The 17,288-nt window shown below is 45.3% G+C and overlaps 1 protein-coding gene across 2 annotated transcripts in view; it reads right to left on the bottom strand.

The window, feature by feature from the left end:
* Positions 1-339: 339 nt before the first annotated feature.
* The window catches only part of LOC125044346 (protein shank-like), a 42,308-nt gene continuing 25,359 nt past the window's right edge, over positions 340-17,288 (bottom strand). Inside the window, exon 4 of one of the 2 annotated variants that reach the window (XM_047640970.1) lies at positions 340-558. In XM_047640970.1, the coding sequence (XP_047496926.1) occupies positions 406-558 (153 nt within the window). In that variant the 3' untranslated portion in view covers positions 340-405. The remainder of the gene's footprint in view (positions 559-17,288) is intronic. The other variant, XM_047640971.1, reaches the window with a different exon arrangement.

Below are 17,288 nucleotides of genomic sequence, written 5' to 3'. Positions count from 1 at the left end.
AAAATCAACAACCGTATACGCCCGTTCGAGGCGCTCCTTTGGGTAACTGATATCTTAATCGGTCGCCAAAACAGGTAACACTCGTTGCCCTTTCACACACAAACACACACTGGACTTATTCTCTCTCTCTCTCTCTCTCTCTCTCTCTCTCTCTCTCTCTCTCTCTCTCTCTCTCTCTCTCTCTCTCTCTCTCTCTCTCTCTTTCTCTCTTTCTCTCACACTCACACTCACACTCACACTCACACTCACACTCACTCTCACTCTCACTCTCACTCTCACTCTCACTCTCACTCTCACTCTCACTCTCACTCTCACTCTCACTCTCACTCTCACTCTCACTCTCACTCTCACTCTCACTCACACTCACACTCACACTCACACTCACACTCACACCCACACCCACCCTCACTCTCGAATCCCTCGAATACCCACCTCCAAGTATCCAATGGGCGTGGTGAGCGGATAGTCTCCGAGTGGGCGTTCCTCATCCAAGAACTTGCCCGCCCGTCCGTTCTGAGGCGGGCAGAAGAGGCCATAGTTGAAGCTCTCCCGCAGTTCCTGTTGTGAGGGAGAAGGAAGAGAAGAGAAAAAAGGGGAATATTAGATTAAGGGCGAGATTGTGTCTTATATTCTATAGTGGGGCTTTTATCTATTTTTATTATATTTTATTGTTTTCCTTAATTTCTGGTCTGATGTCGAATGGGGTTGATATTTTTTTGGGTGGGTATGTTTTTTTTTTTTTTTTTTTTTTTTTTTTTTTTTTTTTTTTTTTTTTGCGAGGGGTGGGGGTAGTTGTGTTTAATATATGTGTGTGTGTGTGTGTGTGTGTGTGTGTGTGTGTGTGTGTGTGTGTGTGTGTGTGTGTGTGTGTGTGTGTGCGTTTTTGTATTCCGTGTGTGTCTGTATTTTGATCTTCATGTAAGCACACACACACATCAGACAATAAAACGAACTGTAATCATGAAAAAAAAAAAAATAAATAAAATCCATCAAAATAAAATCCTCCATATTTTCACCGTCGACTACACCCCCCCTACGCCCCCCCCCCCAACCACGGGGGGGGGATACGACCACAATACGAAAGCACAAGAATGAAACAGGAAGAAGAATAGATCGATAAATGTGAATAAAATACACCAGCGATAAAGAGGACAAAGGGCATGACAAAAATGAAGAGCGGAGTTATAAAGAGACCGAAGATAAATGATGCAGAAAGGGAAAAAAGGTGATAAAGAAGGTTAAAAGGGAAGGAATTCAAACTGGAATGATGTACGACGAATATTTAAAAAATATTGAAGAACAGGCAGCAGTCTGAATACCAAAAGAGAAGAGGCAAAAGAAGAGAGAGAGAGGGAGAGAGAGAGGGAGAGAGAGAGGGAGAGAGAGAGGGAGAGAGAGAGGGAGAGAGAGAGGGAGAGAGAGAGGGGAGAGAGAGGGGAGAGAGAGAGAGGGAGAGAGAGAGAGAGAGAGAGAGAGAGAGAGAGAGAGAGAGAGAGAGAGAGAGAGAGAGAGAGAGAGAGTAGGAAGTAAAGGCAGCTGTTGATGAAGCGGGGAGTCAGAACACGGAAAGAGAAAAGAGGGAGAGGGGAAGAGGAACGAATAAAAACAATACAAAAATAGCAGAAACACGAAGGAAAAGCAAAGCTGGATCGAGCTCGTAATTTTTCGTTTTCTTTCAGACTTACACACACGCACACGCACACGCATACGCGCACACACACACACACACACACACACACACACACACACACACACACACACACACACACACACACACACACACACACACACACACACACACACACACACACACACACACACACACACACACACACACACACACACACACACACACACACACACACACACACACACACACACACACACACTCACACACACACACACACACACACGCACACACGCACACACACACATTAATTCACCCATTCACACTCCACCTACACGAAAGGCGGAGCTAACACCTTGGAAACCACGTGACCCCGCCCACTGCCGTGACCCCGCCCACTCTCATTCCCAATTTCAACAATTACAATCAAACCCTCTTAATCTATTTGATTGTTGACCCCAAGACAAAAATTGCATCCCGCGTATGTAATGATTTCGTCTTAATGTTGCTATTGTCATCTCCTCCTTTTTTATGCAGCGGATTAAATTGATGAAGGTCCCTGGGCTAGTTTCTTTCGCTCTTTTCTTAATTGGAATGAGGCCACGCCCATTTTCTCGCGAGATTTCCATTTGTATGCGTTTCCCTCTGCTAGAACGGGGAAGAATTTTCAAATTTCCTTACTCCTCTCTCTGTTTTCCTCCCTCTCTCCCTTTGTCTCTCTCTCTGTCTGTCTCCAACCTCTCTCTCTCTCTCTCTCTGTCTCTCTCTCTGTCTCTGTCTCTCTCTGTCTCTCTCTGTCTCTCTCTGTCTCTCTCTCTCTCTCTCTCTCTCTCTCTCTCTCTCTCTCTCTCTCTCTCTCTCTCTCTCTCTCTCTCTCTCTCTCTCTCTCTCTCTCTCTCTCTCTCTCTCTCATCTAAACCCCCGCCTCGCCACACTAAAAAATTAGGCCGTTTTCATTAGATTTTCCCCCTTTTTCCCCTGACTTCGAAATTACGACAAGGAAAATGAAAGGAAAAGAACAAAACTCCGGGATTCTGCTTTACATTCCTCCGCCCGACTTGAAATTACGAATTCATATCGAGAAAGAGAGAGAGAGAGAGAGAGAGAGAGAGAGAGAGAGAGAGAGAGAGAGAGAGAGAGAGAGAGAGAGAGAGACAGAGACAGAGAGAGAGAGAGAGAGAGAGAGAGGGAGAGAGAGAGAGAGAGGGAGAGAGAGGGAGAGAGAGGGAGAGAGAGGGAGAGAGAGGGAGAGAGAGGGAGAGAGAGGGAGAGAGAGGCAGAGAGAGATGGAGGGAGGGAGGGAGGGAGGGAGGGAGGGAGGGAGGGAGGGAGGGAGGGAGAGAGAGGGAGGGAAGGAGGGAGGGAGAGAAGCAGGGAGGGAGAGAGAGAGAGAGAGAGAGAGAGAGAGAAACAAGAATTTAAAACTTTATTCCAAGAGGTATGCAGACATGTCGAAATTCCATTACCGGGGAGAAAAAAAAGAAAGAAACAAAAAGAAAAAAAAAAGTAATTGACGTCAATTTGGTAAAATGAACCTTCGATAAACATTATCATAAAAAGACGAACAGGTCGGATGTGACGTCACTCAACCCACTGCCCTCAGTAAATGTTAATCGACCCGAAGACAAAAAAAAGAGAAGAAATCCACAGGAATCCAAATTATGCAACATTGCACACCAGGCCACACGCCAGCAGCATCATGGTATTCGGCGAAGATTTACACGAACCAGGAAGTAATGGATTTATTATCGCGTCGTTATCAGCCGGAGATTGCACGAGGCATTCCGGAGTAACTTGCTCTGGAGATAAAAGGGAGACGCACAGATCAGGGAAATTCTTACAAAGCGGGTGTGAACGTATACACGCACGTACACACACACGCACGCACGCAAGCAAGCACGTATGCCCGCCTAAACACACAAAGACACACACACTCTCTCACTCACTCACACTCACTCACTCACTCACTCACTCACTCACTCATTCACTCTCTCTCATTCTCTCGCTCCCTTTATGTATGTAAACACAATTGCACACAGGGAATTGCAGATGAAAACACACGCAGGTCGACGAGAGATGTTATTGGCTTCTAGTATCAAAAAAAGAAAGTGTCACGTCATCTGATGTGCGTTTTAGAGCCCGAAATATAAGATGAATAATTTCTTGATTCAATCCTTTTGGGAACATGAGTTTATTTACTTACAAGAACTCTGTCACGTCAGATGTTTATTTCGCTTTATTATTCACTCTTCCTCTTCTCTTTTTACCCGTCTCTCTCTCTCTCTCTCTCTCTTTATCTTTCATTCTCTCTTCCTCCTTTCTTCCTCCCCTCCCTCCCTCTTTCTGAATTCCTAGAATTCCTTTATGCACGTAATCCTCTTTCTCTCTCTTTCACATTCACTTCATTATCTTATCAAGATCTTTTTCGCCTTTCACTCAGTCTTATTAAAAAAATCCTCTAGCGTCTACAACCAAGCGCCGTGTTACCAGTAAAGTAAAATATTGAAGCAAAGGCGTAATAGAAAAAAAGTTAAACAAAAAAAAAAAAGTTAATTTATTTCGCTCGCTCCACCTTGCGTGAGATACTTCTAAAAACACTCCGACCTTTCCTTTAAGAACGTTAGGAAAGTTCGCGAGAGCTCCTTCAGAAACGTTTAGCTTGGCTTTTCTTTCAAGAACGTTCGCATGTTCGTCCCTTCAAAAACGTTTGTAATTAAAATAGCTCGTTCAGGAAAATGTTCGCAAGTGCCATAGCTTTCTCAAGAACGTTTGCAAGTGTCATGACCCCTTCAAGCACGTTCGCAAGTGTCATGACCTCTTCAAGAACGTTCGCAAGTGTCACGACCCCTTCAAGAATGTTCGCAAGTGCCGTAACCCTTTCCAGAACGTTCGCAAGCTCCTTCAAAAACGTTCACAAACAACAACAGCTTTCAGAAGAACGTTCGCACCTGTCGTATCCCCTTTAAAAAGTTGAAACAGCCTTTTCAAGAACGTTCCTAATTACAAAAAAAAAAAAAAAAAGAATCTTACAAGAACGTTTGTAAGTGCAACGGCCCCTTCACCGAACGCTCGGCCAGCCCTTTGAGACGGCGACGGCTGAATGTGGCGATCACGCAAGGCACTCGTGATCCCCGACTTATATTGCCCGAGGCGGATCTATCGATCTCTCGGAATCAGGACTTGTTTGTTTTCTTCCTTTATCTGATATTATTTTTTGAGATGAAGAAGAAGAAGAAATTGAAGGAAGAGAAGGAAGAGAGAGAGAGAGATACATGAAAGAAAGGAAAGGAAAGGGAAGGAGAGAGAGAGAGAGAGAGAGAGAGAGAGAGAGAGAGAGAGAGAGAGAGAGAGAGAGAGAGAGAGAGAGAGAGAGAGAGAGAGAGGGAGGAGGGAGGTAGAGAGGGAAGATACGAATGAAATTCCCCGTCCATAACCTGTTCCCATTTATTTCCCTCTCTCTCCGGAATGGACACACCTTCTGCCACGCGGAAAACGGGAACGGCAAAAGAAAAAGAACATATACGACAAACACCAATATATAAAGAACCAGGAAATGACAGGGACAAACAAATCCTCGAGAAAAGAAGAGAACAATGACAAAAAAAACAAATCAATTTCACAAGGAACCCAATAAACCGTACCTGGGCCACTTGTACCTGCCCCAGCGACGGACTGAGCAGGTACAGGGAACTGACCTTAAATATGATACCCTTTCAGGACCCCCACCCCCTTCCCCCTTTACTTAATCTTCCCCTCTCCCTCACCCCTTTCCTTCCTCTCCCCCTCTCCCTCTCCCCTTTCAGTCCTCTCCCCCTCTCCCTCTCCCCTTTCAGTCCTCTCCCCCTCTTCCCCTCTCCCTCTCCTCTTTCCCTCCTCTCCCTCATCCCTTTCCTCCTCTCCCCCTCTCCCTCTCCCTCCTCTCCCCCTTCCCTCCTCTCCCCCTCTCTCTCACCCCTTTCCCTCCTTTACCCCACCATCTTTCCCCCCTTTCCCCACCCCCTTCCTCGTTTTCCTCCTCTCCCCTACCATCGTTCCCCTCTCTCTATATCCCCCTTCTATTCTTCTCCCTCCTCTCCCCCATTATCTTATCCCTCTCTCCCTAACCCCCATTTATTCCTCTCCCTCCTCTCCCCCACCATCTTATCCCTCTCTCCCTAACCCCCTTTTATTCCTCTCCCTCCTCTCCTCCACCACCTTTCGCCCCTTTCCCTCCTCTTCCCCCCCCCCCCTTTCCACCTTACAAAAAAAAAAAAAAGCATCGACTTGAAACACCTGTCGGGTCGCTTGCTTGCCCTGCCGTCCTCCTGACCCCTCCTTGAAGGCGCCGTTTCTCCACCTCAAAGCATATTCGTTTCTTCCATCTATTTTTTTTTTTTTTTGAATTCGAATTCGTTTTTTTTTTTTTTCTCCTTCTCCTTCTTCTTCTCCTTATCTTTGTTGTTTTAATTTTTCATTTCTATTTCTTATCTTTAGTATTTATTCATTTTCATTATTATTATTATCATCCTTTTTTGCTGACCTGGTCTCCCCCCCCCCCCCCCCCCTCTGGTAGCCGTGAACTTGGGTTTAAACTACAATTTGGTATCGTGGACAAATGCAAAGGAGACTAGATAATTCCACGACGTTTTAAACAGGTTCTTGCCTACTACGACCGCGTAATCACGAACGCCAGCCAGTGCCGACAGCGTTACAGTAATCCAATACCTTGTATTGATTAATAAACGATTTTTTCTCGATTTAATACAGATAAGGTACAAACAAAGTCCCTCTCTACAATACCCTATGTATTCAATCACGTCACGGAAACGGTGACGTAACAATGACGTCACACCTAGTGTCTTCCTGCCCCTCCCGCAACTCACCTGGTCCGTCAAGAAGGGGGCGGGGGGGAGGAGGAGGGTCCACTGCCTAAGGACTCCTCGTACAATCCTCGAGCAATGTAGGAGTCGACCGAAGGACTCCGGTAGCGGTGGCGGTGGTGGTGACGGCGGTGGCGATGGTGACGATGGCGCTGGTGAGTGTGATGGTGGTCGATATATCCGTCATCCGGGTCTTGATACTCCTCGTCCGGGAGTTGGTAATAGTGCCTTATCATTTTATCATCTAAGTTAATTTTCGTCGCAAGTCGCTATTTATTTATCTATATGCTTTAGGTCCCTTGATCCAGGATATACTCTTCGTCTCGCACACGACCGCCGCACGTTCAAAAAGTGGCGGTCACTTTCCGGAATGAACGAGTCGAAAACTGGGGGAAGAAATCACCTTTACGGATTTTTTTTTTCTTTCTTTTGTACATCACATTTCCTTATTTTTCCTTTTCCTTAAACATCCCTTTTTTCCCACTTTTTTACATCACGTTTCCCTCTCCTCCTTGGCACATTCCTTTTTTCCTTTCCTACATCCCTTCTCTTTCCCTCTTCCCTTCCCATCCCTTCTCATCCCCCCCACTCCCCCACCCCCCCCCAACCCTCCCACCCACTCATCCATCCATCCTTCCTTCCTCTCGCACCCACCTTCCTCACCTCCCCTCCTTCATTATTCCCCAATTACAGGAATTCTCCGCCGCGTCGATGAAGGTCCCCCGATCACTCACGGAACTCGAGCGTCTTCGCATTGTTCTCCTCGCCCACATCCGCGGGGCGATCGCCGTCATCAATCAGGCATCGAAATCCGTGAGGGGAAAGAAAGGAGGATCTGTGACGGTGACGGACGCGTCTGTAGGCCTACGTGGGCACGGGGGCGGGGGGTGAATAAGAAGGGGAAGGGGGTAGGGGAATAGGCGTGGGGGTAGGGATGGGGATAGGGATATGATGGGGATGAAGAGGAATAAGAGGGAGAGGGTGAAGAAGAGGGTGGGGATGGGGGATGAGAAAGGAGAAAGAGGAAAAAATATGGGGAAGTGGAAGAGTGGAAAGAGAAAGAGCAAGGATAGGGGGGAAGGAGATAGTGGAAAACTGTGGAAGAGGTAGAACAAGGGAACGGAAAAAAAGGAGGAATAAACGAAAAAGAGGAAGAAGAGAGGGCACGAGAAGGGGAATAAATAAAGAATTAGGGAAAAGATCTAAGGATCTTACTATTTTCTTAAAGGAGTTTTGACGATTCCTCGAAGAAGTCGAAAGGGGGCTAAGGGATAGGCTACATGGAGGGGGGAGGGGGGGGAGGGGGGCGACGACGTCCTTCGCGCATCAATTTCCAAAATTTCCAGATAAAGGATTATTTCCGAAACTTTCAGCGAGTGATAACGAAGGCTTAAGGAAGGATGGTTAATTATGAGGAAACTTTGAAAAATAATTTCAATGGTGAATTAGTTCTCAGAATAAGATAGAAGGGAAATGAAGAGAAGGGGAAGAGAGGCGAGGAGAGGGGGGGGGGGGGGGAAGAGGAGAGAGGAGATGAGAGGATATGGGAGGATAGGGGAGGGGAGGATAGGATAGGAGAGGATAGGAGAGAAGAGAATGGAGGGAAGGAAGGGGGGAAAGGGCGAGGAAGAAAGAGAAAAAAGAAAAAGAAAGGACAGACAGATAGAAATTAATAACTTAATCAAAATTTAAAACAGTTTAAAATAATAAAATCTTGATCATAGCAGATTAGCACTAAACCCCATCAAAGGTTCCGCAAAGTGCAAACAAACTCTATTACGAAATCCATCTTGTTCGATGACACGGTCACCTTCTCAAAGTTTCATCCTTTTAGAGCAGAAAGATCTATCACTTGAGAGTAAAAAGGTCCCTCCTTTTAGAGCAAAAAAGTATATAATTTTAGTGCCAAATGTCTCCATTCTTTTAAGGCAAAAACTTTCTTGCTTTTAGATTTATACAATTTCCTCATAGAGCAAAATCTCCTATCCCTTGAGTAAAATCCTCCATCCTTTTCGAACAAAAGGTTCCATCCTTTTATCCTTTTAGAACAAAAAGTTCCAGTTCCTTAGAGCCAAAAGTCCCCTCCTTTTACAGCAATAAGACTTCTATTCTCTTAGAGCAAAGTGATAGAGGAAAAGACAGCAGGAGGGGGACCTAATAACTATTAACAACCACAATAACTAATAACCCTTATAACAACCCTAATAACTAATAACCCTTATAACAACCCTAATAACTAATAACCCTTATAACAACCCTAATAACTAAAAATCCTTATAACTAACAACCCTTATGACTAACAACCCTTATTACTATCAACCCTTATTTCTAACAACCCTTATCACTAATAACCCTTATCACTTACAACCCCTATCACTAACAACCCTAATAACGAATAACCTAAAAATAAATAACAATAACATACACAACAAACGGACAACCATTCAACCACACACGGCATGACAAGTAGTACCTTATCCCTTTTGCTGATTCATTGCCACGAGTCTCTGGTTTATTATGCTGTTACCGAGATCACTCCCCCCCCCCCCCCCCCTCTCCCTTCCCTTTCGTACTTTACACATCTCTTCGTCCTTCTTTCGTTCTTCATTGTTTTATTTTCTCTCTCTCTTCTTCTTCGTTCTTATCACGTATCTTGTTCGTTCTTTCGTTTTTTTTTTTTTTTTTTTTTTTTTTTTTTTGTCTCTCATTTCTACGTTTTTCTTGCATCTCTTCTTCCCTTTGTTCTTCTGTAATCTCCTCTTCTCCCGAGAATCAAGGAGAGATGCTGATCTTCGCAAAATTCGTAATGAAAATCGATCTTGAGAAACGTTCAGCCTCCTCCTCTTCGCATACGTACGCACACGCACACACGCACACGTTCTCTCTTTCTCACAGACACAGACACAGACACACACACACACACACACACACACACACACACACACACACACACACACACACACACACACACACTCACTCACTCACTCATTTACTCACTCACTCACTCACTCCAGCACACGCACAAACACTAACACACACTTCACTTCACTTCACTTCACTTCGGCAATTTTTTTTCTCCTGGATTTTAAAGGCGATAAGCGATTTGGTTTCGGTTCTCGTGCAAAGGCTATAAAACACCCACGAGTTGGATACATTCAAAATAAAGTCCAGTCTTTCTTTGAGTATATTTCACATATATAATATTCGTTTGTTATTTATTTTTCTCTCTCTTTTAACATCTCTTTTCTCTCTCTCTCTTTCTTTTTTTTGTTTCCTTTTGTTTTTCTATAGCACTAACCACAAAACAACTCGCACAAAAAACAAACAAACACGGGAAACAAAGACAAAAAAACAATCACAAAAAAAAGCACATAAACAAAACAAATAAACAAAAAAACAAAAGCACGCGAAACGACCAGACCGAGCACCAAGGAATAACTTCGCGAGGGTGACGCCAGGGCAAAGTAGGGGAGGGGGGAGGGGGAAGGAGGAGGGGAGGGGGAAGGAGGAGGGGAGGGGGGAGCGAGTGCAACGGAGGAGGGATCACCTGCACTCGTCACGGCGACCACCACGACTGCCGCTCACGACTCCTGTGTGCGGGCAACCCCCATCGCTCGCGGCTCCTCCTCCTCCTCCTCCTACTCCCTTTCCCTCCTCTTCCTCCCTTTCCCTCCCTCCCCGCCCCCTCCCCCTTTTTCCCACTACCCCGTTTCTCTCCTCCTCGTCCCCCTTCTTCTTCCACTGTTGTTGTTGTTCTTCTTCTTATTATTATTCGCCCTTCCTCCCTCCCTTCTTCTTCTTCTTCTTTTTCCACCTCCTCCCCTTCCTCCCTTCCACCTCCTCCTTCCTTTCATGCCCCCCCTTTCTCTTCCTCCTCCCTCTTTCCTTCCTTCCCTCCCTCCTTCCTCCTCCCCACCCTCCTTCCTCCTCCCCTCCCTCCCTCCTCCTCCCTCTCCCTCCCTCCCCTCCCCTCCCCTCCCCTCCCTCCTCCCTCCCTCCTTCCTCCTTCCTCCTCCCTCCCTCCCTCCCTCCCTCCCTCCCTCCCTCCCCTCCCCTCCCTCCCTCCTTCCTCCCCCTCTTTAAACCACTCTGCTTCTCGCCCCCCCCCCCTCACCCGGCCCCCTTCTGGCACTACATCTTCAAATGGTAATATTATCAATAACCTTACTTTCTCGCGTTATTATATTCTCTAACCACGCCTTTGGGCTTAAGGGGAAATTCGCCTTCACATTTATCCATACAAGAGCCTTCAGAAGCATGCATGTATCTTGTGCTTTTAAGTTTTCTACCTATCTTTTTTTTTTTTTTTTTGCCTTCTTTCGTTCTCTCGTTTTTCGTCTTCTCTCTATTCTTTCTTTCTCTCTCTCTCTATCTTTTCTCTTTCTTCTTTTCCATTTTCTTTTCTTTTTCTTCTCTCTCTCATTCACACACACACACACACAAACTCTCTCTCTCTCTCTCTCTCACTCTCCTTCCTATTCCTTTTTCTTTTTCTTCTCTTTCTTTCTCTCCCTCTCTGCCTCTCTCCCTCCCTGCGCAGAGAGACTGAGAAGTGAAGACATATGGAAAGTAACACAATTAAGAAAATATCCCCTTGATAATAGACGTTTAATCACCACCTTCCTTAATTATGTCTACACCAATTAGCGATTCTTCCTTCACCCCCTTCTATAAGAGGGCGTAGCTAACGATTATTAAACTTCCTCCTCATTAACGACAATAATGAACCATCTTAACAAACAAAGGCGCGTGAAAGGATATTTATACAAACTTTTTTTTTTCTTTTTTTGTTCTTCTTGTTATTCCTCATCTTCCTTTTTTTTTCCTTTTTTATTTCTTGTTTTTTTTTTTTATCTTCCATTGCTCCTTCTCCTTTTATTCCTCGTCTTCCCTTTCATCTTCTTCTTCCCTGTTTTCATCATCTTCAATTTCTCCGTCTTCCTTTTATTCCTCCTCTTCCTTTTTTTCTTCCTTTTTCTTCGTCTTTTTTTTACCTGTTATTTTTTCTTGTTTTTTTTTTCATCTTCCATTGCTCCTTCTTCCTTTTATTCCTCGTCTTCCCTTTAATCTTCTTCTCTCCTGTTTCTTCATCTTCAATTTCTCCGTCTTCCTTTTATTCCTCCTCTTCCTTTTTTTCTTCCTTTTTCTTCGTTTTTTTTTTTACCTGTTATTTTTTCTTGTTTTTTTTTTCATCTTCCATTGCTCCTTCTTCCTTTTATTCCTCGTCTTCCCTTTAATCTTCTTCTCTCCTGTTTCTTCATCTTCAATTTCTCCGTCTTCCTTTTATTCCTCCTCTTTCATTTTTTCTTCTTCCCTTTTTCTTCCTATTCTTCTACGTTTCAAATTTGCGATTTTTTTTTGTTTTTTTTCCCTCTAGTTCACCCATAACTTTTTTCTTCTCATTTTTGGAATGTTGCAATATTGGTTTTAGAAGTTCAGAATCAGGAGGATGCAATGTTGCAAACCCTTGAGTTATTGGCTCCTGATTGCATGTCTGTTGCTAATATTGCACGGTGTAGGTAATTTTACGAATCTTTTGTTATCTTGCTTGTAGTTCGCGAATAGAGAGATAGGAGAGAGAGAGGGGGGGGGAGGGAGGGAGAAAGATGGGAGAGAGGGGGAGGGAGGGGAGGAGGGGAGGGAGGGGAGGGAGGGGAGGAGGGGAGGGAGGGGAGGAGGGAAGGGGGGAGGGAGGGAAAGAGTTAGGAAGGGAGGAAAAGAGGGATAGGAAGAGAAAGAAAGAAAAGAGATAAAGAGAACATAGAATGGAAAAAATGAACGCAAAACAAAAAAAAAAGTAAAAAAAATCCCACCCCCCAATAACAGAGAAATAATACTCCCCCCCCCCCACGACACCCTTCGTCACCTGAACCCCCCCACCACCACCCCCTCACCCCCACCCCCCCCTAATTATCACTGATTCCCGAGTAACGAAGTCATTCAAAACCATCGCCGGTGAGTCACGTGATTAGCGCCCTAATTGCCTGTTGATGAACGAGCGCCCGCAGGCCATAGCACGCTTTTAAAGGAGGTCTCCGTTATACCGGGGTTAGGCTGCCGCCTCGCTGTCACTTGATAGAAAAACTGAATAAAGTAAAATAATAAGAAATAAGTAGATTGATTGATTATATTTGTAGCTGGTACTTGGCGTGTTTTAAGTGTGTTTATATCCGTTTTTAAAAAAATATTATTGAAGTTTATATTTCTATTGGCTGTTATTTCTGCTCGATATCTTCTGTTATTTCTATTTTTCTTGCTCTTCTTTATTATTCTTTCCCCCTCACTTCCTCCGTTATCCCGCCCCTTATGTTTTGTCTCCTTCTCTCCCTCCCTTTCTTTCTTTCCATCCACCTACCGATAAATCCGTACAATCAATCGATCATGCACTCCGTTCACACAAACACGCAAACGCCGGCAAGCACGCACGCAATCTCTCTCACTCTTACTCTCTCACTCCTCATTCCTCTTTTCCTCCTTTTTAAACCCCTTTTTCACCCCTCCCTCTCCTCTCTTTTTCCTTCCTCTCCTATCCTCTCACCCCTATTCTCTTCCCCTTCCCTCTCTTCTCTCTTCTCTTCTCTCTCTTCTCTCTCTCTCTCTCTCTCTCTCTCTCTCTCTCTTTTCTTCTCTTCTCTTCCCCCCCCCTCTCCCCTCCTTCTCCCTCCCCCCCCTCCCTTTCTCCCTTCTCACGCCCCAAGGCCTATCACGAAGGCTCCTCAGTCAAAAACACGAGCTTGAGCCAAAATCAGTGAGTCAGCGGGGGGGGGTGGGGGGGGGGGGGGGGGGGTCGGGAGAAAAAAAGAAGAGGAAGAGAAGGAGAAGGGGGAAGGTTGAGAAAGAAAAGAGAAACGGGAAAAGGAAACACCAAAAGAAAAAAAAAAAAAATCAAAGAGTTCAAAGAAAAGGTCAAAAGGGAATAAGGGAAATAAGCAGCAAGGAAAGGGTGAAGAACGATGCCTTTTTTGGCCTGCGACGGTGACCCCCAACACATAATCGTTTCTTTGCGGCTCTCTAGAAAGCGCGGAGGTGGGGGGGGTGGGGGGAGGGGGGAAGGGGATGAGAGGAGAGGCGGGAAGGAGGGGGAGGAGGGTAGGGGTATAAGGGGGGAGTGTGGGGGGGGAGGGGGGGGGGGGGGAGGAGAGGAGAGGAGGGAAGGAGGGAGGAGGAGGGGGTAAGGGGTATAGGAGAGGGAGTGTGGGAGGGAGGGGGGGGGGGGGAAGGTGGGTAAAAATTGGGGAGTCCCTGTGTCGGAAGACCGAAAGCGCGTTTTTTTTCATCGCTTGTGGTACATTCTTGACATATATGTTTTTTTCTTTTTTATTATGCCCATTACTCTTTTGTTGATTTTAACCTTACTCTTACTCTTTTTACACACTCTCTCTCCCCTTCTTTTCCTTCACTTCCTTCTTTCTTCCCCCTCCCCCTTTCCTTTTCTTACTCTCCCTTTCCCTCTTTTTTCTTCCCCTCTTCCCCCCCCCCCTTCTCATCTCTCTCTCTATTCTTTCTCCTCTCTTCTCTCTCTCCTTCTCTTCCCCTTTTCTTCTCTTCCTCTCTCTCTCTCTTCTCTCTTCTATCTCCTTCTCTTCATTCTCTTCCCCCTCTCTCTCTCTTCTCTCTCTCTTCTCTCTCATAAGGGACACAGAAAAACATCCCCCCTCTTAATAACCCTTTTTTGCAAAGTGTCACCTGTTTAAGACTAAGGGGGGCAATTTTGCCACTGGAAAGACGGTCGGACACCTGCCAGATTTTAAATTTCTTGCGCAACCCCCTTCTCCCCCTCCCCCCCCCTTCCTGTACGCTGGATATTGTTTTACCCCATCTTCCCGTTTGTGTTAGGTTGGAAAAGGGGGGGAGGGGAGGGGAGAGGGGGAGGGGAGGGGGAGAGAAGGGGGGGAGGGAGGGAGGGAGAGAGGGAGGGAGGGAGAGAGAGAATAGGGAGAGGAAGGGAGAGAGATAATAGGGAGAGGGAGGGAGAGAGAGAATAGGGAGAGGGAGGGAGAGAGAGAGAGAATAGGGAGAGGGAGGGAGAGAGAGAGAGAATAGGGAGAGGGAGGGAGGAGGTAAAAGGGGGGAGGGGGGAAGGCAAAAAGGAAGAAAGGGAGAGAGGAAGGGAGAGGGAGAGGGATAGGAATGAGAAATAAAGGGGGTAAAAAGAAAGACCAATAAAGACAGGAGAGATAATCACACTTCGAACAAACAAACAAAAAAAAAATTACCACACATTACCAAACACACACACGCACAAACCTCCCCCGCCGAGAAATGACATCACCCACGAAAATAGATAAACAAAAAAGGTCTTATCGAGGAATCAAAGACAAATTATCTTACTAGTTGGATAACATTGCAGTTATAAATTAGGCAATCACCCTATTTATACCAATATTACGATCAGCAACTGATATGACAAGAGAGAGAGAAAAAAAATCGTACCTTTTATAAAAAAAAACAAAAAACAATTCAGTAAATTCAATCCAATGATTATAGTCCAAAATATAATACAGAATCTATAAAAAAAAAAAAAAAAAAAAAAAAAAAAAACTATATCAACAAGGGAGTAAATTATCGTGTCTTTATCTAACACCAGACGAAGACCTTTAAATCCAGACCAAAACACAAAATTACGCAAGACAATCTATATTTTCTTCACTCTCTCCATTGATCTCTCTCTGCCTCTCCCTCCCTCTCCCTCCCTCTCTCTCTCTCTCTCTCTCTCTCTCTCTCTCTCTCTCTCTCTCTCTCTCTCTCTCTCTCTCTCTCTCTCTCTCTCTCTCTCCCCTTCTTATCTGAATAGCTATCAACTCACGGGGCTGTTTTGGTGCCATCACAGCTGATAAACTGACAAGGACAGATGGGAGGAAAATAGAGAGGAGAAGGGGAGGGGGGAGAGGGGGGAGAGGGGGGAGAGGAAGAGAGGGAGGGAGAGGAAGAGAGGGAGGGAGAGGAAGAGAGGGAGAGAGAGGGAGAAGGAGAGAGAGGAGGAGAGGGAAAATAACGAGAGAGAGAGAGAGAGAGAGAGAGAGAGAGAGAGAGAGGCCTAACATCCACTTGGGGGTCACAAACTATGATTGCGTGAAAGGAGGGAGACAGCGTACATGGGACCAGGGGGAGGGGGAGGGGGAGGGGGAGGGGGAGGGGGAGGGGAAGATGAAGGGGGTAGGGGAGGGGAAGATGAAGGGGGTAGGGGAGGGGAAGATGAAGGGGGTAGGGGAGGGGGAGATAAAGGGGGGGGGGACGAAAGTGTGAGGAAATTACTGAATTATCGGCACCCGCGACGGTAATCTGAACGAGGGAAAAGTAAATTACCGAACCAGTTTCTCGAAGTGTCAATCAAAGAAAGGAACAGGGAGGAAAACGCAAAATATATATAGAGGAAGAGAAAAGAGAGAGAGAAAGAAAAATAAACAGGAAGACAGAAGAAAAATAGGTAGATAAATAGATAGACATATACTTAAATAGATATAGACACAGAGAGAAAGAGAGAGAGAGAGAGAAAGAGAGATGTAGAGAAAGAGAGAAAGAGAAAGAGAGAAAGTAGAAAAAGAGAGAAAGAGTGTGTGTAATGCGGGCACACACGTGTCACACACCGCCATACAATAACAAGCAGCACGTAATAAATATTCATTAATTACCCCTCTTTGCCGCAATAAGTACCTGCGATTGTACTTACTCTTCGACTTTACCTGTTCACCTTTCTCTCGAACTATCACCCCCCCCCCCCTCTGTAAGTACCAGGTAATGAGATTTTGATAGCTTGATTAAAAAATAAGACGACGATGATGATGATGATGGTGACAATAATGATGATTATAATAATAATAATAATAATAATAATAATAATAATAATAATAGTAATAACAATAACAATTACAATGATGATGATAACAGTAACCATAACAACAAAAACAAAAATAATGATAATATCACAGCCCTATCAGCAGCTCAGAGCCAATTACCAAACACCGTAATAGAATCATTTTCCCACGACCTCAAGGCCTTGTATTACTGCCCTCCCCCTCCTCCCCCTATCCCCTCCCCCTCCCCATCACCCAGAAGGAAGGGGGGAGGGGGGGCATGGCGAGGAGGAGGATAGGGGGGGGGTTCAGAGTAAAATCTCGTTCCGTCTCCTACTATTCATACCACTAATTGTTTCCTCCAGTCATTTACGCCCCAAACCTGCCTGCTATCGTCTATACTCTCTCCCTCCCCCCCTCCCCTCCCCCCTGTTATCTACACCCGTTGTCTATCTACACCCTCACCTTTTCTCTCCCGCTGAACTCTCTCCCTCTCTCCCTCCCTCCCTCCCTCCCTCTCTCTCCCTTTCTCTCTCTCTCCCTTTCTCAACTAACCCCCTTCCCTGACCCCCCCCCCCTTTTTATCTCCCTACACCCTCTCCCTCTATCATTACAAACCAACGCCCGCCCCCCCCTACTATCTTCTTCCCCCCCCCCCCGCCCATTTGCCCTCCAACCACCCCTTAACTGATATCAAGTTCACGGATGAAGAAACTGATTGAGTATTTATAGAATGGTTAGCAAATCGGTGCCACCAGGATAATTTATTATTATTGTTATATAATGATTATTATTCACGAATAAATAATTTATTATTATTGTTATATAATGATTATTATTCACGAATAAATAATGTATTATTATTATTATTATCAGCAGTAGTAGTAGTAATAGTTGTTTATGCGTTATCCGCTTGTTTTTTTCTCCCTCTTTCCCTCTTTCCCTCTCTCTCTCTCTCTCTCTCTCTCTCTCTCTCTCTCTCTCTCTCTCTCTCTCTCTCTCTCTCTC

This window comes from Penaeus chinensis, chromosome 35 (assembly GCF_019202785.1).
Source record: "Penaeus chinensis breed Huanghai No. 1 chromosome 35, ASM1920278v2, whole genome shotgun sequence".
NCBI classification, from domain to species: Eukaryota; Metazoa; Arthropoda; class Malacostraca; order Decapoda; family Penaeidae; genus Penaeus; species Penaeus chinensis.
This window is presented reverse-complemented; position numbering and strand designations above follow the sequence as displayed.